General features: G+C 38.5%; 4 protein-coding genes across 6 annotated transcripts in view; 3 read left to right on the forward strand and 1 right to left on the reverse strand.

Annotated features, from left to right (window-relative positions):
- Positions 1-1,413, forward strand: part of amotl1 (angiomotin like 1) — a 35,320-nt gene extending 33,907 nt beyond the window's left edge. For both annotated transcript variants that reach the window (XM_077207601.1, XM_077207600.1), the window contains exon 12: positions 424-1,413. In XM_077207601.1, coding sequence (XP_077063716.1) covers positions 424-527 — 104 coding nt within the window. In that variant the 3' untranslated portion in view covers positions 528-1,413. The remainder of the gene's footprint in view (positions 1-423) is intronic.
- A 4,654-nt stretch (positions 1,414-6,067) lies between these two features.
- her8.2 (hairy-related 8.2) lies at positions 6,068-8,541 on the forward strand. Its single transcript, XM_077207342.1, has 4 exons — positions 6,068-6,193; positions 6,281-6,376; positions 6,524-6,602; positions 7,698-8,541. The coding sequence occupies exons 1-4, from the start codon at positions 6,128-6,130 to the stop codon at positions 8,042-8,044; spliced, it is 588 nt and encodes a 195-aa protein (XP_077063457.1). The 5' UTR covers positions 6,068-6,127; the 3' UTR covers positions 8,045-8,541.
- A 6,945-nt stretch (positions 8,542-15,486) lies between these two features.
- On the forward strand, positions 15,487-17,750 carry her13 (hairy-related 13). Its single transcript, XM_077207343.1, has 4 exons — positions 15,487-15,731; positions 15,828-15,914; positions 16,205-16,286; positions 16,372-17,750. Exons 1-4 carry the CDS (start codon positions 15,654-15,656, stop codon positions 16,734-16,736), a joined length of 612 nt encoding a protein of 203 aa, XP_077063458.1. The 5' UTR covers positions 15,487-15,653; the 3' UTR covers positions 16,737-17,750.
- Positions 17,751-19,531: 1,781 nt separating this feature from the next.
- Positions 19,532-25,267, reverse strand: part of LOC143715814 (period circadian protein homolog 2-like) — a 29,745-nt gene continuing 24,009 nt past the window's right edge. For both annotated transcript variants that reach the window (XM_077207595.1, XM_077207594.1), the window contains exon 23: positions 19,532-21,013. In XM_077207595.1, the coding sequence (XP_077063710.1) occupies positions 20,915-21,013 (99 nt within the window). In that variant the 3' untranslated portion in view covers positions 19,532-20,914. The remainder of the gene's footprint in view (positions 21,014-25,267) is intronic.

Here is a 25,267-nt window from a genome sequence, read left to right on the forward strand (position 1 = left end):
AGAAACCTGTCACTCACATGAATCAATTATCCATTTAGTTTGTAATAGAAAAGAAAAGTCGGTTGCATTTTCCATTTTTCGTGGCAATTTTAAATTGAAGCACAAATGAGATCCTGTGTCCTGGTACTGACCAGTACTGTGAAAATTCTCACAATTACTGACAAAAGTAGCAGGCCTTAATAAGGGTCAGTTTTTAATTAATTTGTTTCTTGTTGTAATCGCACATGATGTAGTGAATGACACAATGACCTGCACTTTTCCCCCATAAAAATACTGAAAAACAATGACGAAATGATTCTATAGACAAAAATAATGTAATCAACAAATGCTAGAATCTAATCTAATGAAATAATGCTAGAAGAATGGTATCACTGAAAAAAAGGTTTGACAAAAAAGTAATTTTAACCCTGTGTTTATGTGCAGAATGTTCACCCAGACAGGCTAAAGGCCTAGAAGGTCGAGCACCGCCGAGTAGAGGACAGAAGATGCCCTTACCTGACCTAGATCTGGTGGAGATCCTTATATGAAACAACAACCCTGCAAATAACATTCCTACAGACAGGACAGCACTTCTGAGAGAGGCAAGAGAGAGTGAGGAACAAAATGTGAGACAGAAAAAGAAAGGGTGGTAACATAAAGAAAGAGATGATGTACAATAATGTAATAGATCACAAACAGACAGAGAGAAATTAGATATTAAGAAAACAAAGGAAGCGCAAAGTAAAAGCTGGAATTCAACATTGTGCCTCCAAAACACTGAATTTGATGGTTGATTCCTGAATTCTATTTTATGTCCATTTTTCACCTTGAAACAATCAAGGAGTTTGGCATTTGCCTGTTTACTTGCATACTCAATGTCTTAGTCTTACCCTTCTGTCTTAGTTTATCAGCTGCCTCATAAGTTCCACAGATCTGTTTATATAATTCAGAGAAATATGTTGTGTGATTTTTTGTTGTTGTATGGAATTGTTATGTGTAAAACTAAATGATTGGATGCTGTTGATCTTTTTTTAGTTTTGTGGCAGACTTGCGGCAAATAAGCTTGTTATTAATTTTACAGCAATAACTGCTGTTTTTCATCATGTGTGTTTTAATTGCCTGAAAAAACACTTATTTAATTGAGTAAAACTCTTCTTTGGCTGGGAATATTTTAGACTCTGCACTGCTACAAAGCGAAATGGTGAAGTTGTCAAGGGTCAATAACTACTGTATAATGTTTTGAGTCCAAAGACAATTGCATGATTGATTGATTGTTTTTTTCTAGAAGTCATCTACCTTAGTTTTAAAACTGTCTTACTTATTTCTAATTTAATAATTTGTTGTGGTTTCCATGCTCCAAATCCATTATCATTTTATTCTTTTAATAGCTCTGGTAATCAAATCAATACAATAAAAGCGCAGTGTTCTGTATTACAGATTTGTATTTTATTTTACAAAATCATAGTAACATGCATACATACATATACATACATATATATCATAGAGGTGTATACACCCTATTATCAAATACCACATTCTCTAAGGAAAAACTCCAACGAAAACCTTTTCACAGACCTTTTAAAACCAACATATTTAGAGAGAAATTGCTCACAAAGGGTCAGTTATTTTACACAAATTAGGCAGTATGTAGACACGTTGCAAAAAAATCACCTGACACTCAGTTTATCTACATTTTGAAAAGAGTAAATAATATAAGCAAATTGTGCAGAGATACAATATGTGTGAAACATGTCGAATTGTACTTTTTGGTTTTCAGCTAAACATTCTCTGTTGCCAGGTAGAATAAAATTCTCATATTTAAGCATGGTTGTGTAATGCTATACACTGATCAGCCACATCATTAAAACCACCTGCCCAACATTGTATAGGTCTCCCTTGTGCTGCCAAAAACAGTTCTGAGGCGTTGAGGCATGGACTCCACAAGTGTCTGAAATTAGCAGCAGACACTTTAACTCCCGCAAGTTGAGAGGTGGCGCCTCCGTGGATCAAATTTTTTGGTCCAGCACATCCCATAGATGCTCAGTCAGATTGAGATCTGGGGAATTTGGTGGCCAAGCCAACACCTTGAACTCTTTTTCATATTGTCTTTGTCATCCTCGTCACTCTGTGGATACGCAGCCCCACACACAGCAAACTGTGATACACTATGTGTTCTGACACCTTTCTATCATGGGCCGCATCACGCTTTTCAGATATTTGAGCAACAGTAGCTCTTCTGTGTGATCGGACCAGCCTTTGATAAATCACTGAGCCTTGGGATCCCATGAACCTGATGCCAGTACATCAGTTGTCCTTTCTTGCACCATGGTAGATACTAACTACTGCATACCGGGAACTAGGGCCTGAAGTTAACTTTTTTGACCACCAGCCACTGTGGCAGATGGATTTAAAAATCCATCTGCCACAGTAACTTTTTACCAGCCAATTTGTTTGTTTTTTTTTGTTTGTTTTTTTTGCCTCATAAAGGTGAAAAATAGAAATCACACAACCATTGTTATTTAACTTGTAAGAATACACATTTAAGTGCTCTCAAGTTATTAACGAAATCATTATAAGTAGCCTAATAATAACTCTTAAGGGGGTCCCACACCGGATGCGGCGCGCAGAACCACGTCTTTAAAATTCGAACACATTATTTTCTATGAGTGTAGGCTACACACACCAGCGGCGCCATTCGACGTCGGTCCGCGGCGCCCAGCAACGCCTCAGGACCTTGTTCAAAATCCTGCCGCGCCACATAGCGCCGTTTACATCGTTTTACATTAAATTTACATTTATTTGTCTCAAATCGTCGTTAATGTATGTACTGACTTCACCCTGTGCTGCAATATACATTTAGTTTTACATGCATTTACAGAAATCAGCTGCTTGAATGAAAATTGCTGATGTTATCGGACAGACGCAAAACTAATGAATCACTCAATTCTCATTGGCTACCCGCCAATGTGTCAGGTAGATTGACAGTTTTACCCGCCAATTGCAACATTCACCCGCATTTGGCGCGTGGTCAGGTGTTAATTTCAGGCCCTTCCGGGAACACTGCCTTGCCGTTTTGGAGATGCTCTGACCCAGTTGTCTAGCCATTATTATTTGGCCCTTGTCAGAGTCACTCAGATCTTTAGATATTCTGACTGGTTACTTGCTGGCTAATATATCCTTGACAGGTTCCATTGTAACAATATAATCAATGTTATTCACTCTACCTGCCAGTGATTTTAATGTATGTGTCTGATCAGTGTGAGCAATGTCATCGTGCAGGATAAAAATTGAAGCATTCTTGTATGTGCACGACTGTAAATGCTAGAAGCTAAGATTGTTCTATACAGTGTTGTGTAAGTTATTCTAAAAAAGTAATTAATTTAAGCATCTTCAGCAGTGTAATTAATTACTATACTAACTACTCTCTAAAGGTACGGCATTACTTATTACTAATTTCTTTCTAAATCCCAAACAAACCTCAACCAGCTGAACATACAAGGTGACATAAATCTGATCTTTTAATTCATTCAAATAGATAATATAAAATTGCATAAATTATTCTTGAACTGACCAAAATATTTAAAGGCAGAAGGTTACATTAAAAACAGATTTTATCATGCAAATGTTGATGTTAAATGCACTATTGAGTCTATATAGAATTGTTCTAGTCTATACAGTATTTAATGCAATTACAAAAGACATAACTAATTAAATGATTGAAAAAATAAAGTAAGGGATTTCTCTTCATTTTTCAAACGAAAAGGAATTGAATTACAGTAATTTATTGCTTAATTACACCCACCACTGGTCCTATATCTACATGGGTTGTGAGGTCTGGGCTCATCTGTGAGGGTGAAAATAGATGCTTATAAGTGCTGAGCAAGAGCATCAGATTGATTTTGACATAATCTGAATTCTACAGTGTTATAAGTTAAATGTATCTAATGATGTCCATCAGAGGCTCTGGGGCTTTTAATTTGGGAGCAACATGATGCATTCTGCAAAAATGAATACTAAATGTGTAGTAGACCCATGTGTTCTCCACCATAAAACTTAGGATATGTGTGCAAAATGCTCCTGTATGAGTTCTTGTTTTCATATATGCTGTTTTCCCTAATATCAGGATATCAGGACAACTGCAATAGATGTAATACAACAGTTCAATAATAAACAAGAATTAATATAATTCAGAAGTTAATATTAAGTGACTAAGAGCATTTTTGACACAATATTGTCTGTTTTGCTCTATAATATAGCCTATAATATTTGGAAAATAGTTCAAAACAAAGCCACAGCTTAAATTTTGTAAACCTAAATTAAATCTGTTCATCATATAAAGCGATCAAGTCTCTTCAGAAAATTTGGACTAAACCACTCAATTCATATGGATTAGTTTTATGATCTCTTAATGAACTTTTTAAAGCGTCAAAGTGGTATAGCCGTTAATAGAGGGACAGCAACCTCTCAAGATTTCATCAAAAAGTGTTCCAAAGATGAACGAAAGTCCTGCGGGTTTGGAACAACATGAGGGTGAGTAATTAATGACAGAATTTTAATTTTGTGGTGAACTATCCCTTTAATCTTGGTTTCTGGAATACCCCTGGTCGCCATATTATCCCATTAGTGAATAATTTTACATTTTATGCTATGTGGACTAAATTGTTGGCATAATTATACTGTAGGCAACATGCTAAATTTAAATCTATATGTTAAAATTTAAAAGTAGATGCAGATTGTTTTTAATGGGGGAATGGGATAAACAAAATGGCATTTTTTTTTTTTTTTTTGCATACTCAAGGCCAGTATGCAAGCCAATCGCCGACAACAATACCAATAACTGAGGTTAAATCTTTTTTATTTTTTTTATTTTAACAGTTTTACTTTCTGAGTATAGCCATTTAAGATTTATAACCATTTAATTCATCGTTTAAAAAATAAAATAAAAATACGAATTCGAATAAACTGAAAAATATCATGCTTCTGCTTTATCATGTTTACTTGACATGTTTACTGTGACATGTTTGTCGTCATCCCAAACATGTCACAGCACAGCACAGGTAAACGATTTCGTTCGAAATGTGGGACGGGTTCTCTTTTTTTCTCAGAATTTGACTTTATATCTCACAAATCTTATTTTCTCCGAATTTTGATACACACTCGCAATTGTGAGTATTAGGGTCAGAATTGTGAGATAAAAAGTCGCAATTATCTCTGAAATTGTTTTGTTCCATGTCGGAAACCAGTTTCCATACAAAGTGCTGCTAAAAAGCTGTGCACCTGCCTACAGCTCTGCGCTGGGCCTTCCCCTCCTCCTCTCCTCGCACCGGGTCACTCTCATTAGCTGTGGATCAATGAGTGCTTTTGTCCGGTGGAGTTTCCCACGTCTGTGTGCTCTGCTGGCAGTCGCGTGGCTCTAGTCAAACAGATCACAGACTAATTCACAAACATCTGCCCGTGGTCGAAAGCCCTCTGACATCTCCACACATTCACTGCTGGAGGGTGTAGCCATACAACTTATGGCTTATAGTAACCGCTACCTACTTAGGCTCTTTTCTAGACTGCGCATTTCTGACATATATTAATGCATGTATTAAGGTTGTTTTATATTATGTAATTTTATACAGTACATAGACTTTTTGTTTGTCAAACAATGTCTATCATTTATTTCAGCCATATTACTGGGGTCCCGCTGCTGGCTCTGTGTACCTCTGGGATTAGATTTGGTTTCGTTTGGGTCTTTTAAGGACAGGGCATGAATACGCTCTGGGTCTCAGGTGTTTGACTGTAACCGAACACACATCCTGGGAATGCCGAGGCACCTTGGAGGACCATCTTGGGTTTTCATGTGACACACAAAATGTGTTGTTTCTGTGTGCAGAACGCCTCTAGGCTGGACATCTGTTGTTTGCTTTGAGTGGGTCTATGTGTGTGTGTGTTTGGGGGCTCATGCATTGAATAGAGGCGGTGACCTGTCATTTGTGAGTGATGGGAGCGAGCGTGTGGGAAAATATCTCAGGCAAAGAGCCCGTGCATTGAGATGCTAATGTCCCTCCTATAAATAAAGGGCATGCGCAGCGCGGAGGGCCTTAGAAACACCCAGCACTGAGACAGGAGTGAGTGAGTCTTTACTGCACAGAAGCCAGTGGAGATGACTGCTACCAACCTCCAACAGAATGCAGGCCAAAGGCACATCAGCGCCAAAGAGGAGAGAAAGGTATTATAAAAATGACTACAAAATGTTCTTGAGCATATAACTTCACCTAGACTCTTGTCCTCTGACTTTTGTTGGTCTTTTGTTCAGCTACGGAAACCCCTCATTGAGAGAAAGAGAAGGGAAAGAATAAATCACTGTCTAGACCAGCTGAGAGAGACCGTCGTTGGGGCTTTCAGGCTTGATGTAAGTTAAAATGCATGTTTTAAAGTTCATTAAATTCTTGCATATTACATTATTATAAAGATAAAAATGTTTGTTTAAACCAGGTAATCTTATGTCAGTGCCACTAGACTCATCATAAACTGCTTTTCTTTTTAAATAATTACACAGCAGTCTAAGTTAGAGAAGGCTGATATTCTTGAGATGACGGTGAAACATTTGCAGAACATCCAGGGCAATAGAGATTCTGGTAAGTAAATGTCATTTGCAATTTGAAATAGCCATAGTTATTTAGTATAGTGTATGTTTTGTTTTGTTTTACAACATTGGAATTGAAAAGTGAAGTTTCCCAATTCCAATTGAAACATTGGCCTTTTCTGGATTACTGTCAAGGAAAAGATGTAACCGGATAAACACCAAAACCACAAGAACAATTTCACTGATTCATTGATTTCATTGGTGAAGTCCATGACCCGTATTTATCAAGCTTCTCAAGTTTGAAAGTAGGAGTACATTTCATGAATTCACAGCAGTTAAGCTGGGTAAGCACTTTAAGTATAAAAGCAAGTTATCAAATTTCTTAATTCTAAGAATCACTCTTACTCTCTCAGTTATTTAAGACAGCTCGAGAGGTCTCTCAAGTGGTTAGGAGTTGCCAGTAGGGCTTGAGATGCACTGAGGAGACAGAGACGTGTGCGAATCTTTCAGGAGAGGAGGAATGTTTTGAAAGTTTGACGACGAGCAGTTAATCAAACAGAATAGTTTATACTGTTCACTTTATAGGCGAAAATGTGATACGCACTTCATGGCGTGTGATACCCATGTACCCCACACCAATAATCCTACCCCATATGAACGTAAAAACTAATTTTCGAGTATAAACTCCATGATAAACACAATGCGTGCTATAGAGACGCATTTCATGAGATCAGGTTGGTATATCATAATGTATTCTCTTGAAAATGATTTATTGTCAAATGTGAGTAAACTCATCTTAGGAATTTCACCATTCAATGTGAATTTATCTTAGAATATTCTTAAATACCGAAATCTATTCAGTGAATGGTCCATGCCAATGTCGTCATCCAAAATCCCACTTGTGGCACAGCAAAGTGTTGTGAATCATCTCTAAGACAGACACTTAAGATTTAGTCCTACACTTCACTTAAATTACGACTGAGATGCTTGATAACTAACTTTTAACCGCAGCTTTGGGCCACATATCTTTTTACTCTTAAGTCAATTTTTAGCAGTGTTCTTGGGAGTAATTCTCAGATGCTTTGTAAATAGGGGCCCTGATTAACAATTCAAAATATTTCCCGATAATCTTTCCTTCTCCATTCAGACCCCGTTCTGGATGCAGAAGCCCAACAGAGGTACAGTACTGGGTATATCCAGTGCATGCAGGAAGTTCACAATCTGCTACTTTCCTGTGAATGGATGGACAAAACCCTGGGGTCCCGCCTGCTCAACCACTTGCTCAAATCTCTACCTCGATCGGCTAAGGACCGCCCTCAGCTCCCCAAGAACTCCCCGACAAGTGTTTCTGCTGGTGATGAGCTGGATAGTCCAAAAGCCTGCCCTCCTTCTCCGGTCTTATATGAGAGGGCCGTCCAGTCTCAGGATCAGTGTTCTTCGCCCATGAGAATGAGCCCTCATCTCTCTGTTCTAGAGATGTGGAGGCCCTGGTGAAATATCTGTCATTTTAACAAATGGTGTCTGCATGTGTTTATGTAGTGCATATGACTTGGACATTTGTATGTACCGTTTTGTACGGATGTCGACCAAGAATGTATATGTGTGAAGTATGCTGCCACTCTCAGTGTGAATTCACACACAGTTTTTGCTGACTGTGGTAGAGCCTCCTCTAATATGTATCTTATAGATATTTTTCACTGCACTCGTGTGTGTGAGGTGGATCTAGTCCAGAATAGCTCCCATTTCAGACCCTCTCGACTTCCTCTCTGAAGTAAAGCTACTGTAGCCTGCATTGTAGAAGGCCCCTATCAATTATTTTATTTATTTAATTAACACTATATATTTTCAATGAAAGAATTTTCAGTGTTAGAATCCTTTTTAAATTAAACATTCTTTATCTACTAATTCTATGTAGCATTTGAGTCCCTATTACTTATGTTCTATGTACAGTATTTAACAATTATTAATAAAGAAGTGATTTGTAACATATATATATATATACATTTCTTTTTTTCTTTTCTTTTTTTAAACCTAATTTACCTATTCACATTCAAATACAGTCTTCATAGATTTCTCAACATAGGAAATTTTTTTGGTGGAGACTGATGCAGGATGTAAATCAATATCAAACCAATGCAAGATTTCTTCCGGCATTTCTGAATTTTGTATTTAGATGTTGGAATTGGAGAGTCACTGTTCATCCTTCTCCTGTTGTGTATGAGAGGGCTGCCCGGCCTAAAAATCACTGATCTAGTGATCCCCCTGGTATATGAAAATAGTTTTGATAATTAATGAGTCCAATCACTTGTCAAATCAACGAAACAACAGCATCATAAAAAGGGTGTTTATATTTTATATAGACCAGAGCCCCATTTCATAACATCTTACCAATCTTACCTTCTTACCAATGTGTAGACTAGAGCAATGTTATCCTCCACTCCATTATTGAAGTTTCTTATTTAAGACATACCTAATTTGGATTTCATCAACACTGCCAAAAGATGAAAGTTTCTTTTCACTTGTTTGGATTGTTACCTACTTCAAATAAGACAAACCAATAACAAGAAGTCTAAATCTCTCTCCAATTCCAATTCCATATAGTTTTTTATTCGCTTTGGGCCTATTTTCATCAAAACTCTTAGTACAAAAATCCAAACTGATCACACTTGTAATACAGCTAGTCATTCTTTTAAAACCTGATCTTATGCTTCAACACATTTTCAGTCCACATAATCATTGTTTCAAACACAATGATTTGTAATGAGAACATTTGGTTTAATCACCAAAACACAACAATATGATCTTCTTTCAATTTAGTACTTTTAAGTACTTTACACAGTTTATGATGTTTATGATGTGTGTTTATGAGTGTATGTGAAGTTCCAGCTCAAAATACCCCACGGATCATTTTTTATTGCATGTTAAATTTGCCAATTTTGGGGGGTAAGGAAAGACTTGCCGTTTTTAAGTGTCCCTTTAAATGTAAATTAGCTGGTGCTTCCTGTTTAAGAAGAGGGCGGAGCTTCAAGAGCTTTTGCTCTGGTGTTCTCACACACACTGCAAATATCAGTAAGCTTTGTTCATCTTCACATGTTCAAACCGGAGTCAGACAAGATGGAGAGACTCAGGAAGAAATAACAACATGCTTAAATGATGAATTAATGTAGTTGATGTGGAGTTAGCCATCTTAAAGTCATCGATAATCATGTTCCGTCATGATAATCTATAAATTACAGGTGCTCGTGTAGGAACTGTTGTAAAATGCCTATAGAGCCAGGGAATATATGCTGCATGGAGATAGAACATGTATCGTTTAGTTTAATTACGGTTACACGTGGTCATCTTGTTTTTATGACATGCTGTTTATGACATGCATTTGTGTTACATACTGTATTGCAATAAAGGTGAAAAGGAGGATGCGACAGCTTGAGCAGACTCCCAAATGTATGAATGATCATCCTAGACTGATCCTGTTTGTTTAAATTGTCTCTTCAGAACGCATGTGTTAGATTTGCAACTTCAAAAGTTAACACTAAGCACACTTCTTATTCTTCTTTTTCTTAAAACTAACTTCTTTAAAAACAGGCCCTGACCCTGACCTTCGGTTAGTTTTAACTTTCTTAAAACTAACTTCTTTACCTCCCCCTTCTACACAGCATCTCCAGAGGCAGTATAAGAAATTACATTACATTACATATAAGAAAGACACAACTTTTCCCCTCTTTGTAAAAGCTTTCCTCTTAACTGAACCATAAGGAAACATATACTCGGCAAGCTGCTTCATGGGCATACTTCAAACATCGATGTCAGATGACAGTTCTCATGTCCTCAAAGCCAAAATTCAGTCTCTGCTGGAAAATGGCACATTGGAGAAAGCAGGGGCGGCGTTTGCGTATGGTATACCCTATCAATCAGAGTTCAGATAAACATCAGCTAGTGATGCTAATGACCCCATTTCAAATATTGCTCGTTAAAGATTTTAGGAGGGCTTTAACCCCCATTTCCACCCAGCCCCCCTTAAAATTAGCTTTTAACTGTACACTAATTCGTGATCGCCTCAGTCACCTTTAAATATGAAACCGGCTCAAGTTCCCAGTATTATCTCTGCAGCGTCAGAACAAAAGCAGAGGACAACGTGTGCATTTATTGATAGATCGTTATGATATGCATCTGTGTAGTTCTTTGTTTGTCATAAATGCAGTTTATATAATATGATGCTGGAGCAATTCAACACGGTTTCCACTGTAAAATCTGGGTTTATTTATTTATTTATGAAATCCCTTTCATCCAAACGTCATGACACTTTGAGACTTTTCCTACTCTTGCTATACTTCATACTTCAGTGCAATAAAATTGTTTAAAGGGTAACTAAACCCTAAACCAACTTTTTTTAGTTAATGATCTGTAAGACTGGGACTTTATTATTGCTGTTCATTGATTCAAGTAATTTTTTTGATATTTGGGTTTAAAGTGTTTTAATTCTACAATATATGGTGTAAAAACGTCTGAGTGCTGCCCTCTACAGGTTGAACGGTGGCTACTGCAGTTTAATTTTCCTATTGGATGTTGCGGTGGTTCGTGACATAAGCAACCACCAGTTAACCACACCCTTGCCTAAAGAAAGACCCGTCTCAGGTCACCCCCCTCCGCTGGGCTCTGCCCACTTTTCCAGCATTTTTCAAATATTGCCAGTGGGTGGAGTAAGGCTCTGACCAGGGGTCTTAGTTACCCTTTAAAAAAATTGCTATAATATTAATTTGATAATAAACCCAAAGGCAAAACACACGATAATGACTATTCACGATGAGCGCTGTAATCTTAACGGTGACTTCTCTGATTGGATCCCACTTCAGAAAGAAAAAAAAAACTTGTTTTTATTATTATTTTAACAATGTCAAAAACACAATGGCAGATTTTAAATGAACACATACATGTATACATTATTGCAAAAGTATTATTAGTTTAAAAAAAGTGGATTGAGTGTGCGCAGCCGGAGTTTATTAATTGCGCGTCTTTTTGATTAGCCTAGCTGTCAGATACTGAGTAAAAATTTAAAGAAACAGGCCTATTCAATCTTCCCTGGATCCTTTTTTAACGAAGAAATTAAATAATAGCAATCGGGAGAATGGAAGAACCAATAAAAAAAAAAACAAGGACTGTAACGTTAGTGCTGTCAGCAAAATGTTAGGACCTAACACTTATGCAATAAAAACTGCACTGCAACAAAAAGGTAAGGCATGTGTTTTTATAGTCAATGCTGCTCACTGTGAGTTTTAATTAATAGTGTAATAGAGTGCATTTTTTAAAGTAAAATGTGAGGTATATCGTTCGGTAATGTCGTTGTTCTACATGCCTTGCCCAGAGGGGAATGCCATACTCTAGGTTTTTGTGAAACGTCGCCACTGGGAGAAAGTCTCCACAGAATACACCGAGTCAGGCTTTTACAGCCTCTATTTCTTCGTCCCCAAGAAGGATGGCGGCCTGAGGCCCATCCTCGATCTCAGAAGTCGGAATTGCGCTCTCATGAGACGGCCCTTCAGAATGCAAATTTTCGAACAAATCCGAAATTGCACAAATTCGTGCCTGTGAAGCACAGCACTGCGCTTCTTGTGGCACCACACTGAAAGAACCAGCCATGGTCCAGCTACTGTCAGGAAATTTTGGACAATAGGCACGGTCGGTGTTTATGTGGCGCCATTGTGGCGAATTATGCCCAGGCAGCTGGTCAATCAATCGGGAAGCACGACTTAGTCGTAGTTCCTCAGAGGAGCTAGGAGGCTGAACCCTCAACGCCCATGCTCGGTCCCAGCTTGGGAACTTTCCACAGTCCTTAAGGCACGTCGGGGCCCTCTGCTCGAGTCAGGCAACCTCCGGACAAATTCCGTTTAAGACTGCCCTCTTTCTAGATTTAGCGTCAGTCAAGCGAGTTGGAGATTTGCAGGTCTGTCGTGGACCCTTCCTGTCTTGAGTTTGGCACAAAGACAATAAGGTGGTCCTTAGGCCGAGGAAAGGCTATGTGCCGAAAGTGCTTTCCCCACCATTTAGAACGCAGTTGAACGAGCTGTAAGCTCTTCCACACGCAGAGTAGCTTTTCACCTTTAGCAGGTATCTCACCCACTCTGTCCCTTCAGAGCCCTTAGAGTGTATATTGAGTGCTCCGGCCAATATCGGCAATCAAAGCAGCTGTTTGTCTGCTTCGGAAGCTGCACTAAAGGGCTGCCTGTTTAGAAGCAAAGACTTTCCAGATGAATTGTGGATGCGATAGCACTGGCTTACAAGACTTGTCATGCCCCGTAGGAGAGAGGGCCCACTCTACCAGAGGTATGGCCTCCTCTTGGGCATGGTTTAGCTCTATTACAGATATCTGTGCGACAGCCGACTGGTCCTCGCTGTCAACCTTCATCAGATTTTACAACCTGGACATCCCTGCTCTCCAAGCACAGGTGTTGTCAGTCTGACATGCTTATGGACTCCGACCACGGTCTGAGCCACTTCCTACGCAGCTGGTCTAGGGGACTTCAATCGAATGCTCCCTAGCTGTCGGCTCGCAGAGCGGCTTATATTCTGACCTAGTAGCACGGCACTATTGGATTAAATTCTCCATAAGATTCAGCCAAAACTGAAGCAATGTGAGTGAACTGTATCGAAAGTGTGCATTTAAGGTTACTCATGTAACCCTGGTTCCCTGAGATAACGTGAACGAGCATTCCACTATTCCATAAACGTTTTCCACTGAAAACAGAAACATTTTAATGCGTTCTTGCTGTACATTTACACGACAATGGCGTTTTGTTTGAAATAGGTTTCAAAGTGCACGTTTTTTGAAAACGAGTTTTTAAAAACGATACTGTTATCATTACCGTGAAAACTTCAAAAACGCTAATCTATGAAAACTGTGATGCATTGCATTGCACACGTGTACTGCGTATTACGTGTTTAGTATGTAGTTTATTCAATATGTAGTATTTAGTTTAGCATTTAAATGCGTAGTTGTGCAGTTTCTTTACAAAGTGACATCGCTAATTACTCTAATTAGCTAATTTTTTAATCTTTTCTGCGGATCCATGAATCATTTTAATAATGTTTTCATCTGTACAGAGGAAAAAAACGTTTGCCTTCGTAGGGGAGTCTAGGTAAAAATGTATTTAATATTTAACAGCAAACAATGTAAGATAAATGTTTCAAATCCCCATTGTTGCTGAAATAATTACAGTAATACAGTAATTCCAATGCCACATTGGAAAATACATTTACATTATCTAACTTATGTAACATTAAATCCATAATGTTTGTAATAGTATCTATTTAGTATGTTATCAAAATAATTTAACCGAACGGAAAGACAGGCAAATGAAAGGTTTGATAAAGAGCTTTTAAAGAGATATTTTCCTTATTTTGTGTGGTTAAAAAGGATACAATTTGATTGTTTTGTATTGTACAAACACAAAATGTTTGAAAAAAGTGCACTTTTGATGATCTGTTGTGATATTAATACTAAGTTTTGAAAATGTAACACCTGCATGTGGAAATTACACCAAAGCAAGAAAAAATGTATGTGAATGCGAATATTTACTAAATGTATATAATATAAATGTAGGTCAAACCAGAACACTAATGATATTTTCATATGGTTATTGATATTATCACCTAACCCTACCCATAAACCTTTGAACATCACCAAATTTAAAGGGAAACATCCAGTCACATTTATGACACTTTTGTATAGGTCTGGTGACAAGTTTGTTTGACGTTTATTTTTCATTCATTTTTGAGCAGTCAACGAACCTTGTACACACAGCTGTGTGTCCTTAATTTATATAGGTTTTATTTTTATTTAGGATAGTTTTTCAATACTCTCTTAGCACTAATCTCTATTTCCAAAAAAAAGGCTTATAGGTTTTTAGTTGTTTTGATTATTTCCTGTTTGTAAAATATCAACATCTAAATGAATGAATTCTTGTCACAGCATTGCTAAAGTATTACGCATTTATTAGAATTTGGCAGGATAATTGTGCTTAATTGTCAGACGAATAATGTAACAATCCGTCATGGTCCTATATAAGCTTTTAGTGTACTTTATAATGTTGTTTTATATTGTTTGTTTGTTTTTTTATCTTATTTGGAGTTTGGTTTTAAAATGTTACCTGGACATGTTTTCGAAATAGTCATGATGAATGTTGAATGTTGTCTATTCTGTACACAGACAATCGAGAGGAGCATCGGGCGCCAGAGGAACAGTTGGACACCTGTCGCCCCCCCACTCTCTCTCTCTCTCTCTCTCTCTCTCTCTCTCTCTCTCTCTCTCTCTCTCTCTCTCTCTCTCTATTGTACTGAACCCTGACTGCGTGTGCAGCTGCCAACTGACGGCATTACGTTACATCCGCGCGACCCCTGACATCTGCGAGCCCAACTCAATTTTGAACAAATTTCTCATTAACTTAAAGGCTCTTTTATCTGGTCTTATGCATAAATACCCAAAATTGTGCATAAAATATTAATTGTTTTCATTTTCTAAACTAAAAAAAATATTATTCTTATTTAAACGGATGAGTTGAACTGTATTTGAAGGGAACTCAGCATACTGAGAACTGAAGAAAAAAATACTGAGTAAAAAAAATTGGTAATTAAAGACCGCATGGGTGTGCATAAAGGAAGAGTGTGTGTGTCTAAAAAATAGCATAAAAAGAAAAAAAGAAAAACACATATAATGGATATAGCCCTATAGCCTACCTACATAATGTATATAATGTATAAATAGTATATACAGTAATGTTAACAAGACAAGGCGTTTGCCTAAGAGAAAGTAAAGCCTAACCAGGTTTATAAACAAAAATAATTGAGTTCTGCAGCTTGGCTTATGTGCTCTCTCGGAGACGGAGACAAAAGCGCGCGCGCCGATTGGCTGGAGCGAGCACGCGAATTTTTCATTCATATGCAAATTAGCTAATATAAAACTCTCACTCTAGCCTCCCTCACATCGTTACACTACCAGCCACCGTTTGGTTTGTACACAAAGCACAATAGAGAAGACCCAATATTGCGTCTCTCCTCAGCTTTATTTCCCGGAGCGAGCGGTTCCGGACGGCGGAGCACCCGGTTCGCAATGGCCCCCGCGGCCAGACTCAGAAACGAGTTCGGTGTGGAGGACGACGCATATTATGCCGCTAAAGGTGACAGAAAGGTAAGGCCATTTTGCGTTGTCCTTAAATGACAAAAAAAGAAAACGGAAGTTTGTGGTAGGCTATGCTTAAACAAACAAACATGTTTTTCTCCTTAGACTCGAAAGCCGATAGTGGAGAAAAAGAGGCGAGCGCGCATTAATGAAAGCCTGCAGGATCTCAGGAATCTGCTCACAGATAACGATGTAAGTTTATCTCTTCTTTCCTGACAGTGAGTGGATAGATAGACTGACAGACAGACAGACAGACAGACATATAGATAGATAGATAGATAGATAGATAGATAGATAGATAGATAGATAGATAGATAGATAGATCGATAGATAGATAGATAGATAGATAGATAGATAGATAAATAAATAAATAAATAAATAGACATACTACAGTAGATAGATAGACATATAGACAGACAGATAAATAGATTCTCACCTCACCTTATAAACAATATTGCATATTTATCTCACTTTTCCTTCAGTTGCAGGCAAAGATAGAGAACGCAGAGGTGCTTGAACTAACAGTGAGACGAGTGGAGAACATCCTAGAGAACCGCTCTCAGGGTAAGATGAGCCAACCTCAGTTGCAATACACAGAGGCGATTGTTTGCCTTGTAAACGATTGAAAGCGTGTGTGTCTGGATTACAGAGGCTGAAGCTGTGAATCAGGAGGCCAGCGAGAGATTTGCAGCGGGTTATATCCAGTGCATGCATGAGGTGCATACCTTCGTGTCCACGTGTCCCGGGATCGACTCCAAGCTGACCTCAGAGCTGCTCAACCACCTGCTGGAGTGCATGCCCCTAAATGAGGAGCACCTTCAAGAGATGATCCTGGACCTCATCTCAGAGCCGTCCTCCTCCAGCGGGGAGTGTGTGTCCGACATGTCCCCGTCCCCGTCCAGTGAGGATCTGTGCTCCGACCTGGAGGAGACCGAGACCGAGAGCGAGAGCGAAGCAAGCTCAGCCAACTCCTCCAGCATCACACACTCCGAGTTCATGTGGAGGCCGTGGTAGAAACACTTCTTCACAGATCACAAATCATCCTTCTTCAGAAAACAGTTCATCCTGTATTGGAGCATGCTGGGATTCTTTTGTCATGATTCAGATTCTAATGAGGAAATGGCTAGAGCTTTAGGATTTATATACGCACATAAGCAGGATATGACATCATCTTACGGAACAGTATGGAATACAGAGCGACCTTGACATATTTCCGGATGCTTTTCTTCAGAAACAAGATGACTATAAAAGCTTATTTAGAAGTGAAGAAGTTTAGATTGAATTGCCTTAAAAAGTTAACCGTAATGACTTATGTAGAGTTTTAGTGGAGAGAAAGATTTGTTTTGTGCCTTTTTGTAGACCTATATTTAAAAAACACTAAAAGTCACATTGAGAGACTGAGTAGATTAAGTGTAGAAGTCATAACGTATGTTTTTAATATTGATTATGTACTTTAGGGATTATAAACATTAAAAAATATATATAATTTAATTGTACTATAAGTGTCAGTTCATGGTTTGTAGATCATAGTATTGCAGTACTGTAGATGTCTTATATTTCATGTTTATGCTCTTATGAAAATGTCTTTTGTTTTTGTTAATAGTGATTGTGAATTTATTTGATTTGAATTAGAAGTTTTCATGTTAATTTGTCATTGGGCTAGGTGTGAACACGGTATTTCATATATTTGTAATGAAGTTTGTGTTGGATGCCCCCTCAGAGGAGGACATGAGTTTGACTGTGGGTGCTTCTCATTTCTTATTTGTGCATCCTTGTTTCCTTTCCTCGCTTCCTTTCCTAGCGCCTCAGCTCCTCCCCCTGTAGGTTGTTAGGGAAGGACGCAAGGGAAGAAAATGAGGACGGAGGAATGGAATGAAAGCTTTTTTTATACATTGGAATACTTGATCACTCGAGCGTCACTTCACAGCGTCATCAGCAGCGCTCAAAGGATCTGCCCTTATGTTGTTGAAGTTTGTTTATTTAAGAAATTCATAATGAATAATAATAAAGCAAGATACTCTGTTGAAATATGTGAGATGTGTGGTTTATGTAAATTGCAAAGGTAAACTATAAATTAAAAAGATTGTGACCGATGTGAAGGGGGAGGAGAATTTATACGTGCGTCACGTTTAGTCAATAAAACACTTCCGCATAGCATACACCTGTGTATCCTCGCTCATGACTCCTCTGAAAGCCTCCTCACTCCTCGATCCTCGACTCCTCGCGGTGCAATTAGAGAATTGAGATGTCCTTCAAGATGGCTGTGCCTGATTGGTTTCCGGGTCATAGGATGGAGGACAGAGGAGCGAGGAGACGAGGAGGGATGTTGAGAAGCCCCCCTTGTGTTTAAGATTAGGAGTGTATGAAGGAACAGGATCATGGATGTAACTAATGTAACTGTTCTCAAAACTGAGGATGTTGAAGGGAGGAGAGCAGATACATTACATATTAGATCAATACAGCTTTATGGTGCATCATATACACTTTGATGTGTATATATTTATAAACCTGAGCCTATGTAGCTTAAGCAAACAGCTATTGTTTACTTTTAGTTTTTTTTTGGTGATATTTTAAAAAGTTTTGGGGAAAGTTACTTTCGTTCTGGATTGCAGAATAGGACGCAGGAGAAGAAAGCTCAACACTTACTTCAGCAATAAAACAAAAAATTAAACAAATGTCTGGTCATCTAGTCAATTTTGCTTAGTATGGTTGAATTGGATCATCGAAGGTCAGCAGCAAAGACATTGAATAATAAAGTGTGATTAAAAGTATATTTGTATTATTTAACATTTAATTATTGCAGGTTTGCATGATCTTCTGAGTTTATTTTTCACTGTTTTTATTCGTTTTGAGGAATACTGAATGTGTTTTTGTGCAGTGAGATGTAAATGCATGTTCACATTCAGTCTAGAACTACAATAACCATCATGTTCACACAGCGTACACACACACTGACAGCTCTCTCGTCCTCGTGTTGATAGAAATCGGTCAATACATGGGAAAACAAAATAACTTTTTCAAAAAAGTAACTCAGATATTTTGTTGTAAATGTAAAAGTAATGCGTTACTTTACTAGTTACTTGAAAAAAGTACGGTAATCTGCTTACGTAACACGTTACTTGTAATGCGTTACCCCACGCTAACCGTTGAGACACTGGGCCATAGAGGGCCAATAAAATGCTAAAAAGATTTGTGTATCAGTGACTTGTGATGTGGTCAGGTAAGATTGCAGATAAAGTGTTTCCTGAGATTCTTGATGGTTCCTAAATTGAAGAAACTAAAGAAAGTCCAGAACATTTGAATAATCCTGAAAAGAGATTTTAATTTTTAGATTTTATTGCAATTGAATTCATTTAAAACAAAAATAAAGCTCATTCACCATTTGAAATAGCAATCGGATGCATGAACAGATGTTTAAGAATATATTGAGGCGGGTGAGGGGTCAGCTAACTGTTGAGAGAACAGATGGTGATGAAAACGGATCCCTTGAGACCAAGAGCTTTCACGTCTCGACCAGCTGGTTTAGACTAAAGAAATAAAATAAGGATAAATAATAAAATAAATACAAAATGAAATTGCCTTTTATGGACCCCACAGTACTACTAATGACCACAACATTTAAACTATATATTAATTGTAATTTTTATGACAATTATAAAGTGGTGTTGCTTCATGCATGTGAATGAGATTAAATAGTACTTATTATTTTTATTATTAAAATCCTTATATAAAAAAAACAATCTAACAGTATTTACCAGTCATTAAATTTATTTGGAACCCTAATATAAAAAAACAACAACAATCTAATAGTATTTGCCAGTCATTACATTTATTTGGAACCATGTATGCCAACATTTCCTCTTAAACATTACCGATTCATTCGATTATTTGGTTGTCACAGGCTTTCATGTGGTTATCTTTATTCAGACAATTAAAACGGCGGACAGAGAACTAGAAGTATCTTTTTATTACAAGGTAGGAATAATGAGACATGTTTGTTTCACTACATTTATGAAACAAGAAATATGAAAAAAAATAAAAAAAATAGCCACAAACCAAATTACATGCTCATAAAAACTATCAAACAAACAGGAACTGTTTTAATGCATTATAGTCCTGCTTAAACTTTAAGCAGTCGCCACAACCCTATGGCTGTTTTTCAGCTTCAATACTTCACACATCAGAAACTGAGATGCAGTATTCATACCTCAGCAATACTGGCCATGAAGTACACTCCACAGTAGACAGAACTTCATACAATAGTTTACAGTTTACAGGATTTCAGTCACTGTTGGACAACTGCAGTGTGAACAGAACATCTGTATAGCCAAACGACAAAAGAAGCGATGAAAGGTAGAAATTTCGATTTCTTTGTCAATTTCTTAAAGAGCTACAAAACATGTCTACACAAATATTAGTTCCCATGATTGCACCTCCCTGAACACCCACAACTAATACTTCCTGTGCATGTTCTGACAAAAACACAGGTAAGTAAGCGGAATGGACTGGTCATGTGATGTTGGCAGCAGCTTATTTGGCTGGAATGATCCCCAAACTCACAGTATGGTGGCGTTTCAGTTCCTGGTTTTGATTGCATTGGTGCATTAGTATTGGCTTGTGTTCATAATAGAACTGTTTCTCTTTTTCATTTATGAACACTGTAGAATAGATGCTCTACACCTCATTTATATATATGTCTGTGTATGTTCTGATATGTGCACAGCGCACCATTCCATGAAGGAAAACATTGCTGTAGCTACATAAACTGTACAGAGAACTGGAGAAAGCAATAAAGCGACAGAACCACAGAGCGTGCTCAGCCAGTGGCAGTATTCATACCTCAGCATGAAGTACACTCCACAGTACACATAAACACTGTGTCCCTCCTGGACCTGACCCATGTGACAGCAGTTCCAGCCAATCAGAGAGAGCGCACATTTGAACAGTACCTTTGGGTTAATCAGTCTGGCATTCTTTTGTATTTACACGCACAGATAAATAAACACATTCATAATCTTTCAAGAAACAAAGGATATCCTATTAAACTTCAAACCCAGACTGTTTTACTCAGTGTGTACAGGTGTGAACCTGAAAGGTCCCGTTGTGCTCTGCTGGCTGGGATTAGTACAATGTCAAGACCCAGATCATGATCGACTAGGTTGCTCCTTCTCTTCCCATGAATGAGATCCTCCTCAATCTTTCACCATCTCTCCTCCCATAATCCCCAGCTCCATATCAGGCAGGTCTTCTTCTGGCTGAGAGGAGACCTCATTCTCGCAGAACATACAATCCTACACAAACACATGCAAGAGTTGTTTAATTGTGCTTTTACCACTCCTACCAACTGTGGTGCTCTAGATGCACATACCGGGTGAAATATTGTTTGTCAATTCTGACTAGGTAAGATTTCTAAACAATATCTATAATCAAGACACTCTACACGGAGGTCATTATGGAAGCTTTTTTCCCGCCATGGAATAAAACAATTTAAAAGATAATTGCGACTTTTTATCTCACAATTCTGACTTTTTTCTCGCAATTGCGAGTTTATATCTCACAATTCCGACTACTTTTCTTGGAATTGTGAGATATAAACTCACAGTAGTGAGTTATAAAATTCAATTCTGAGGAAAAAACATGCCTTTTTTTCTCAGAATTTTGATTTTAAAATCATGCAATTCTAACTTTATTTCTCACAATTGCAAATTTATATAGAGATGTAAAAAAGTCAGATAAAAAGTCACAATTACCTTTTTTCTTTCTATATTCAGTGTCAAAACAAATCATATTAAAACGCAGCAAAAGTATTGGGCATCTTGAAACAGTATGACAATATGTCTCCACGCTCTGCCTTTATAAAGAAGAGATTGTAAGTATAGACGTACAAAGCATTTTTATTATTATTACCAACTCCATTTCTGTGACACTCAATGTAAAAATAATGTTCTTATCACAAAAGTTTATTACTTGCATGAGTTGATTTTGATTTTACTCACACAAACAAACACAAGCAAATTTCGGAAACGTGTTAATATTTAATACAAATAAGATATTTTGGCTTTCATCACTAATTATGTTTATGAAGGTCTTGTATGAAGTTTGTGTGTTTTTTACAGTTTAAGCACAATAAACACGGTTGGTTATGTTTTAAGTGGTAGTAAACAGTTTGGATGTATGTCAGGATATTGGATCTGTGCATTAGGTCTTAAAGTGACAGCAGCAATGTAAGTTTAGTTTATTCGGTGAAGAGTATGCAGTATTTTAATTTTACATGTAATAATTCAATATCTTACTTGAATGCTGCTGTTAAAAAGACCTGCTGGACCTTCAACATTTAAAAACAAGTTTAATTTCATCCTTATATCTTTATTGTATTTTACCTGTTCTTATGTTTTAATAACAAAGATAAAATAATAAACATTAATTGAAATAAGATTTTTGTCATATCGTTCGCCCCTACTTTGGCCTAATGGTCTGTCATTCTTCTTTCTTTTATGTTTTGTTCCCCTGTTGGGCTTTATTTTAATCAGGGAAATTAGTTTCTCTGTTATTAGTTTCAGCTCAGTAAGCTGAAAAATAGTCTTAAAACCAACATGAAAATGAATAATACAATAATAATTGTAACTAGAATGTACATTTCCAGAAGAAAATGTGAAGTGGTGCTTGCAGTGGCAAAACTCGGCACTCGGTTGCTAGGGTGTGGTACATGATTGCATATGAGCCAACAAACATGTCTGTACTATGTTCTGGTGCTGAGATATGGCTTATTCATGGTGTTCAGGTGGTTGCTAGGGTGTTCTGAGTGGTTGCTATGCGGTTGCTAGGGTGTTTTGGGTGGTTGCTAGGGTATTCTGGGTGGTTGCTAGGGCGTTGCTAGGGTGTTCTGGGTGGTTGCTAGGTGGTTGCTAGGGTGTTTTGAGTGGTTGTTATGGTGTTGCTAAGCGGTTGCTAGGGTATTCTGGGTGGTTGCTAGGGTGTTGCTAGGGTGTTCTGGGTGGTTACTATGAGGTTGCTAGGTGGTTGCTATGAGGTTTCTAGGTGGTTGCTAGGGTGATCTGGGTGGTTGCTAGGCGGTTGCTAGGGTGTTCTGGGTGGTTGCTATGATGTTGCTAGGTGGTTGCTAGGATATTCTGGGTGGTTGCTATGGTGTTGCTAGGCAGTTGCTAGGGTATTTTGGGTGGTTGCTAGGGTGTTCTGGGCAGTTGCTAAGGTATTCTAGGTGGTTGCTATGATGTTACTAGGTGGTTGGTAGTTGTCACAGATGGTTACTATTGGAGTTCTTAGCATTTTCTTGGCATGATTTAGCACTTACCTAATTGCTATTAGCATGTAGCTATTCACAGCTAGCATGTGTAGCATGTTGGAAGTCCTGTTTGCTAGCACGAGTCAAAAGAACCAACCCCCATCTCTATACAATGTTCTGATGCAGAGATATATGTCTTGCAAAATGGTTGCTAGGGTACTCTTTTTGGTTGCTAGGGAGTGGCTTGGCAGCTGCCAATCATGAAACTCCAAAGATTGATTGTCAGTGTGAATGATATAAACCAACTCCCATGCCTCTGTGACATTTAGAATGGAAGATATCCTTCTTTGAATTTTGGTTGCTAAGGTGCTCAACAATGGTTGCTAGGCAGGGGCAAGGAAGTGTTGACATGATTCATGATTGGCTGTTTGCTGCCCAGAGTCAAACTTGTGTTAACCCCATCTCTATATGATGTTCTGATACAGAGATATATGTCTTGCAAAATGGTTGCTAGGGTGCTCTGTTTGGTTGCTAGGGAGTGGCTTGGCAGCTGCCAGTCATGAAACTGAAATGGCTGATTGTCAGTGTGAATGATATAAACCAACTCCCATGCCTCTGTGACATTCAGAATGGAAGATATCCCTCTATGGATTTTGGTTGCTAAGGTGCTCGACAATGGTTGCTAGGGAGGGGCTACGTAGTGTTGAGGTGATTCATTATTGGTTGTTTACTTCCCCGAGTCAAACGAGTCCACCCTTGTGTTTCTATGACACTTCTATCCGGAGATATCCTTTTGATCTCTTTCAATAGAAGTCTATGGAACTTGTTGCTAAGGTGTTCTAAATGGTTGCTAGGGCGTGGCTTAATAGCTTCACAATGATCCTGAGAGACTGATTGGCCATCTGAGTAAAATGAGCCCGTCCCCTTGTCTCTATGACACTGTGATCCAGAGCTATGTTCAATACAAAATCCCTATGCAATGTATAGAACAGCCCATTTCATGGGCCGTCCTACACCATAGTAAGTCAATGGGGCAACTTTGAGCAGCTCCTGACCCCCAGGGGTGCAACTTTTACCCCATTGTGAGGTATGTTCTTACAGAGCCTGTCAGCCTCTTCAAATGTGGCAAATCACACGTTTCTGTGAAATCTGATTTCTGAGCAATGACTCGTCAAAGTTTGTTGCAATGTTAGGTTTAGGGATTTTTTTGGGCGCTTTTTTGCCCCTGGGGCAGTTACCGTACCCCCGATCTCTTAGAAAAGATGTAGCACACCTCTCCTCAATAAGCCGCACGATTTGACGCCTTTCTCAGGGGTCTGTGATGTCAGCATGTATTTTTTATAACATAGTAAAAGATAGTTACTATAGAGTTATTATAGAGTTATTAAAATCTTTATTAAAAAGTGCCTATGGCCTACGGTTGCTAGGGTGCTGTAATTGGTTGCTAGATTGAGGCTATGAAGATTTTAGACCATTACTTATTGGCTGCTTGATAATATAAATCCTCTAAGGGAGAGAGAGAGGGAGAGAAATGCAGGGGTGTCAGGCCCTTTGTGTCTGTGTGTGTGAAAAAGTCGGTTGGGATTTGAAATTCTGAACATTCCGCAATGTTAAGTCAATGGGATTTTTTTGGCCGCTTTTACGTCCGCTGTGCGAACATCGTACACCTGATCGCTTAAAAAAAAGTCATAGCACACCTCTCCTCAATGAGCCGCATGATTTGACGCCTCACTCAGGGGTCTGTGACAAAATTTGCGGGACGAGTTACGCGCTAAACTTTGTCCAGAATAATAATAAGAAGAACTAGAATGTACATTTCCAGAAGAAAATGTGAAGTGGTGCTTGCAGTGGCAAAACTCGCCACTCGGTTGCTAGGGCGTTGTTAGGCGGTTGCCAGGGTATTCTGGGTGGTTGCTATGGTGTTGCTAGGCGGTTGCTAGGGTGTTCTGGGTGGTTGCTAGGGTGTTGCTAGGGTAGTTGCTATGGTGTTGCTAGGGTGGTTGCTAGGGTATTCTGGGTGGTTGCTAGGGTGTTGCTAGGCGGTTGCTATGGTGTTCTGGGTGGTTGCAATGGTGTTGCTAGGCGGTTGCTAGGGTATTCTGGGTGGTTGCTAGGCAGTTGCTAGAGTGTTCTGGGTGGTTGCTAGGGTGTTGCTAGGCGGTTGCAAGGGTATTCTGGGTGGTTGCTATGGTGTTGCTAGGTGGTTGCTAGGGTGTTCTGGTGTTTGCTAGGGTGTTCTGGGTGGTTGCTAGGGCGTTTCTAGGCAGTTGCTAGGGTGTTCTGGGTGGTTGCTAGGCGGTTG

Source organism: Siphateles boraxobius, unplaced genomic scaffold, assembly GCF_051911475.1.
Source record: "Siphateles boraxobius isolate OS27281-9 unplaced genomic scaffold, OSU_SipBor_1 6, whole genome shotgun sequence".
Classification (NCBI taxonomy): domain Eukaryota; kingdom Metazoa; phylum Chordata; class Actinopteri; order Cypriniformes; family Leuciscidae; genus Siphateles; species Siphateles boraxobius.

Excerpts from the sequence above, each read along its gene's own strand:
- her13 (XM_077207343.1), top strand. The coding sequence starts at position 15,654 with ATGGCCCCCGCGGCCAGACTCAGAAACGAGTTCGGTGTGGAGGACGAC. Across the intron at positions 15,732-15,827 it reads CCGCTAAAGGTGACAGAAAG|ACTCGAAAGCCGATAGTGGA; the intron begins GTAAGGCCATTT and ends TTTTCTCCTTAG. Across the intron at positions 16,287-16,371 it reads CCTAGAGAACCGCTCTCAGG|AGGCTGAAGCTGTGAATCAG; the intron begins GTAAGATGAGCC and ends TCTGGATTACAG.
- her8.2 (XM_077207342.1), top strand. The coding sequence starts at position 6,128 with ATGACTGCTACCAACCTCCAACAGAATGCAGGCCAAAGGCACATCAGC. Across the intron at positions 6,194-6,280 it reads GCGCCAAAGAGGAGAGAAAG|CTACGGAAACCCCTCATTGA; the intron begins GTATTATAAAAA and ends TCTTTTGTTCAG. Across the intron at positions 6,603-7,697 it reads CCAGGGCAATAGAGATTCTG|ACCCCGTTCTGGATGCAGAA; the intron begins GTAAGTAAATGT and ends TTCTCCATTCAG.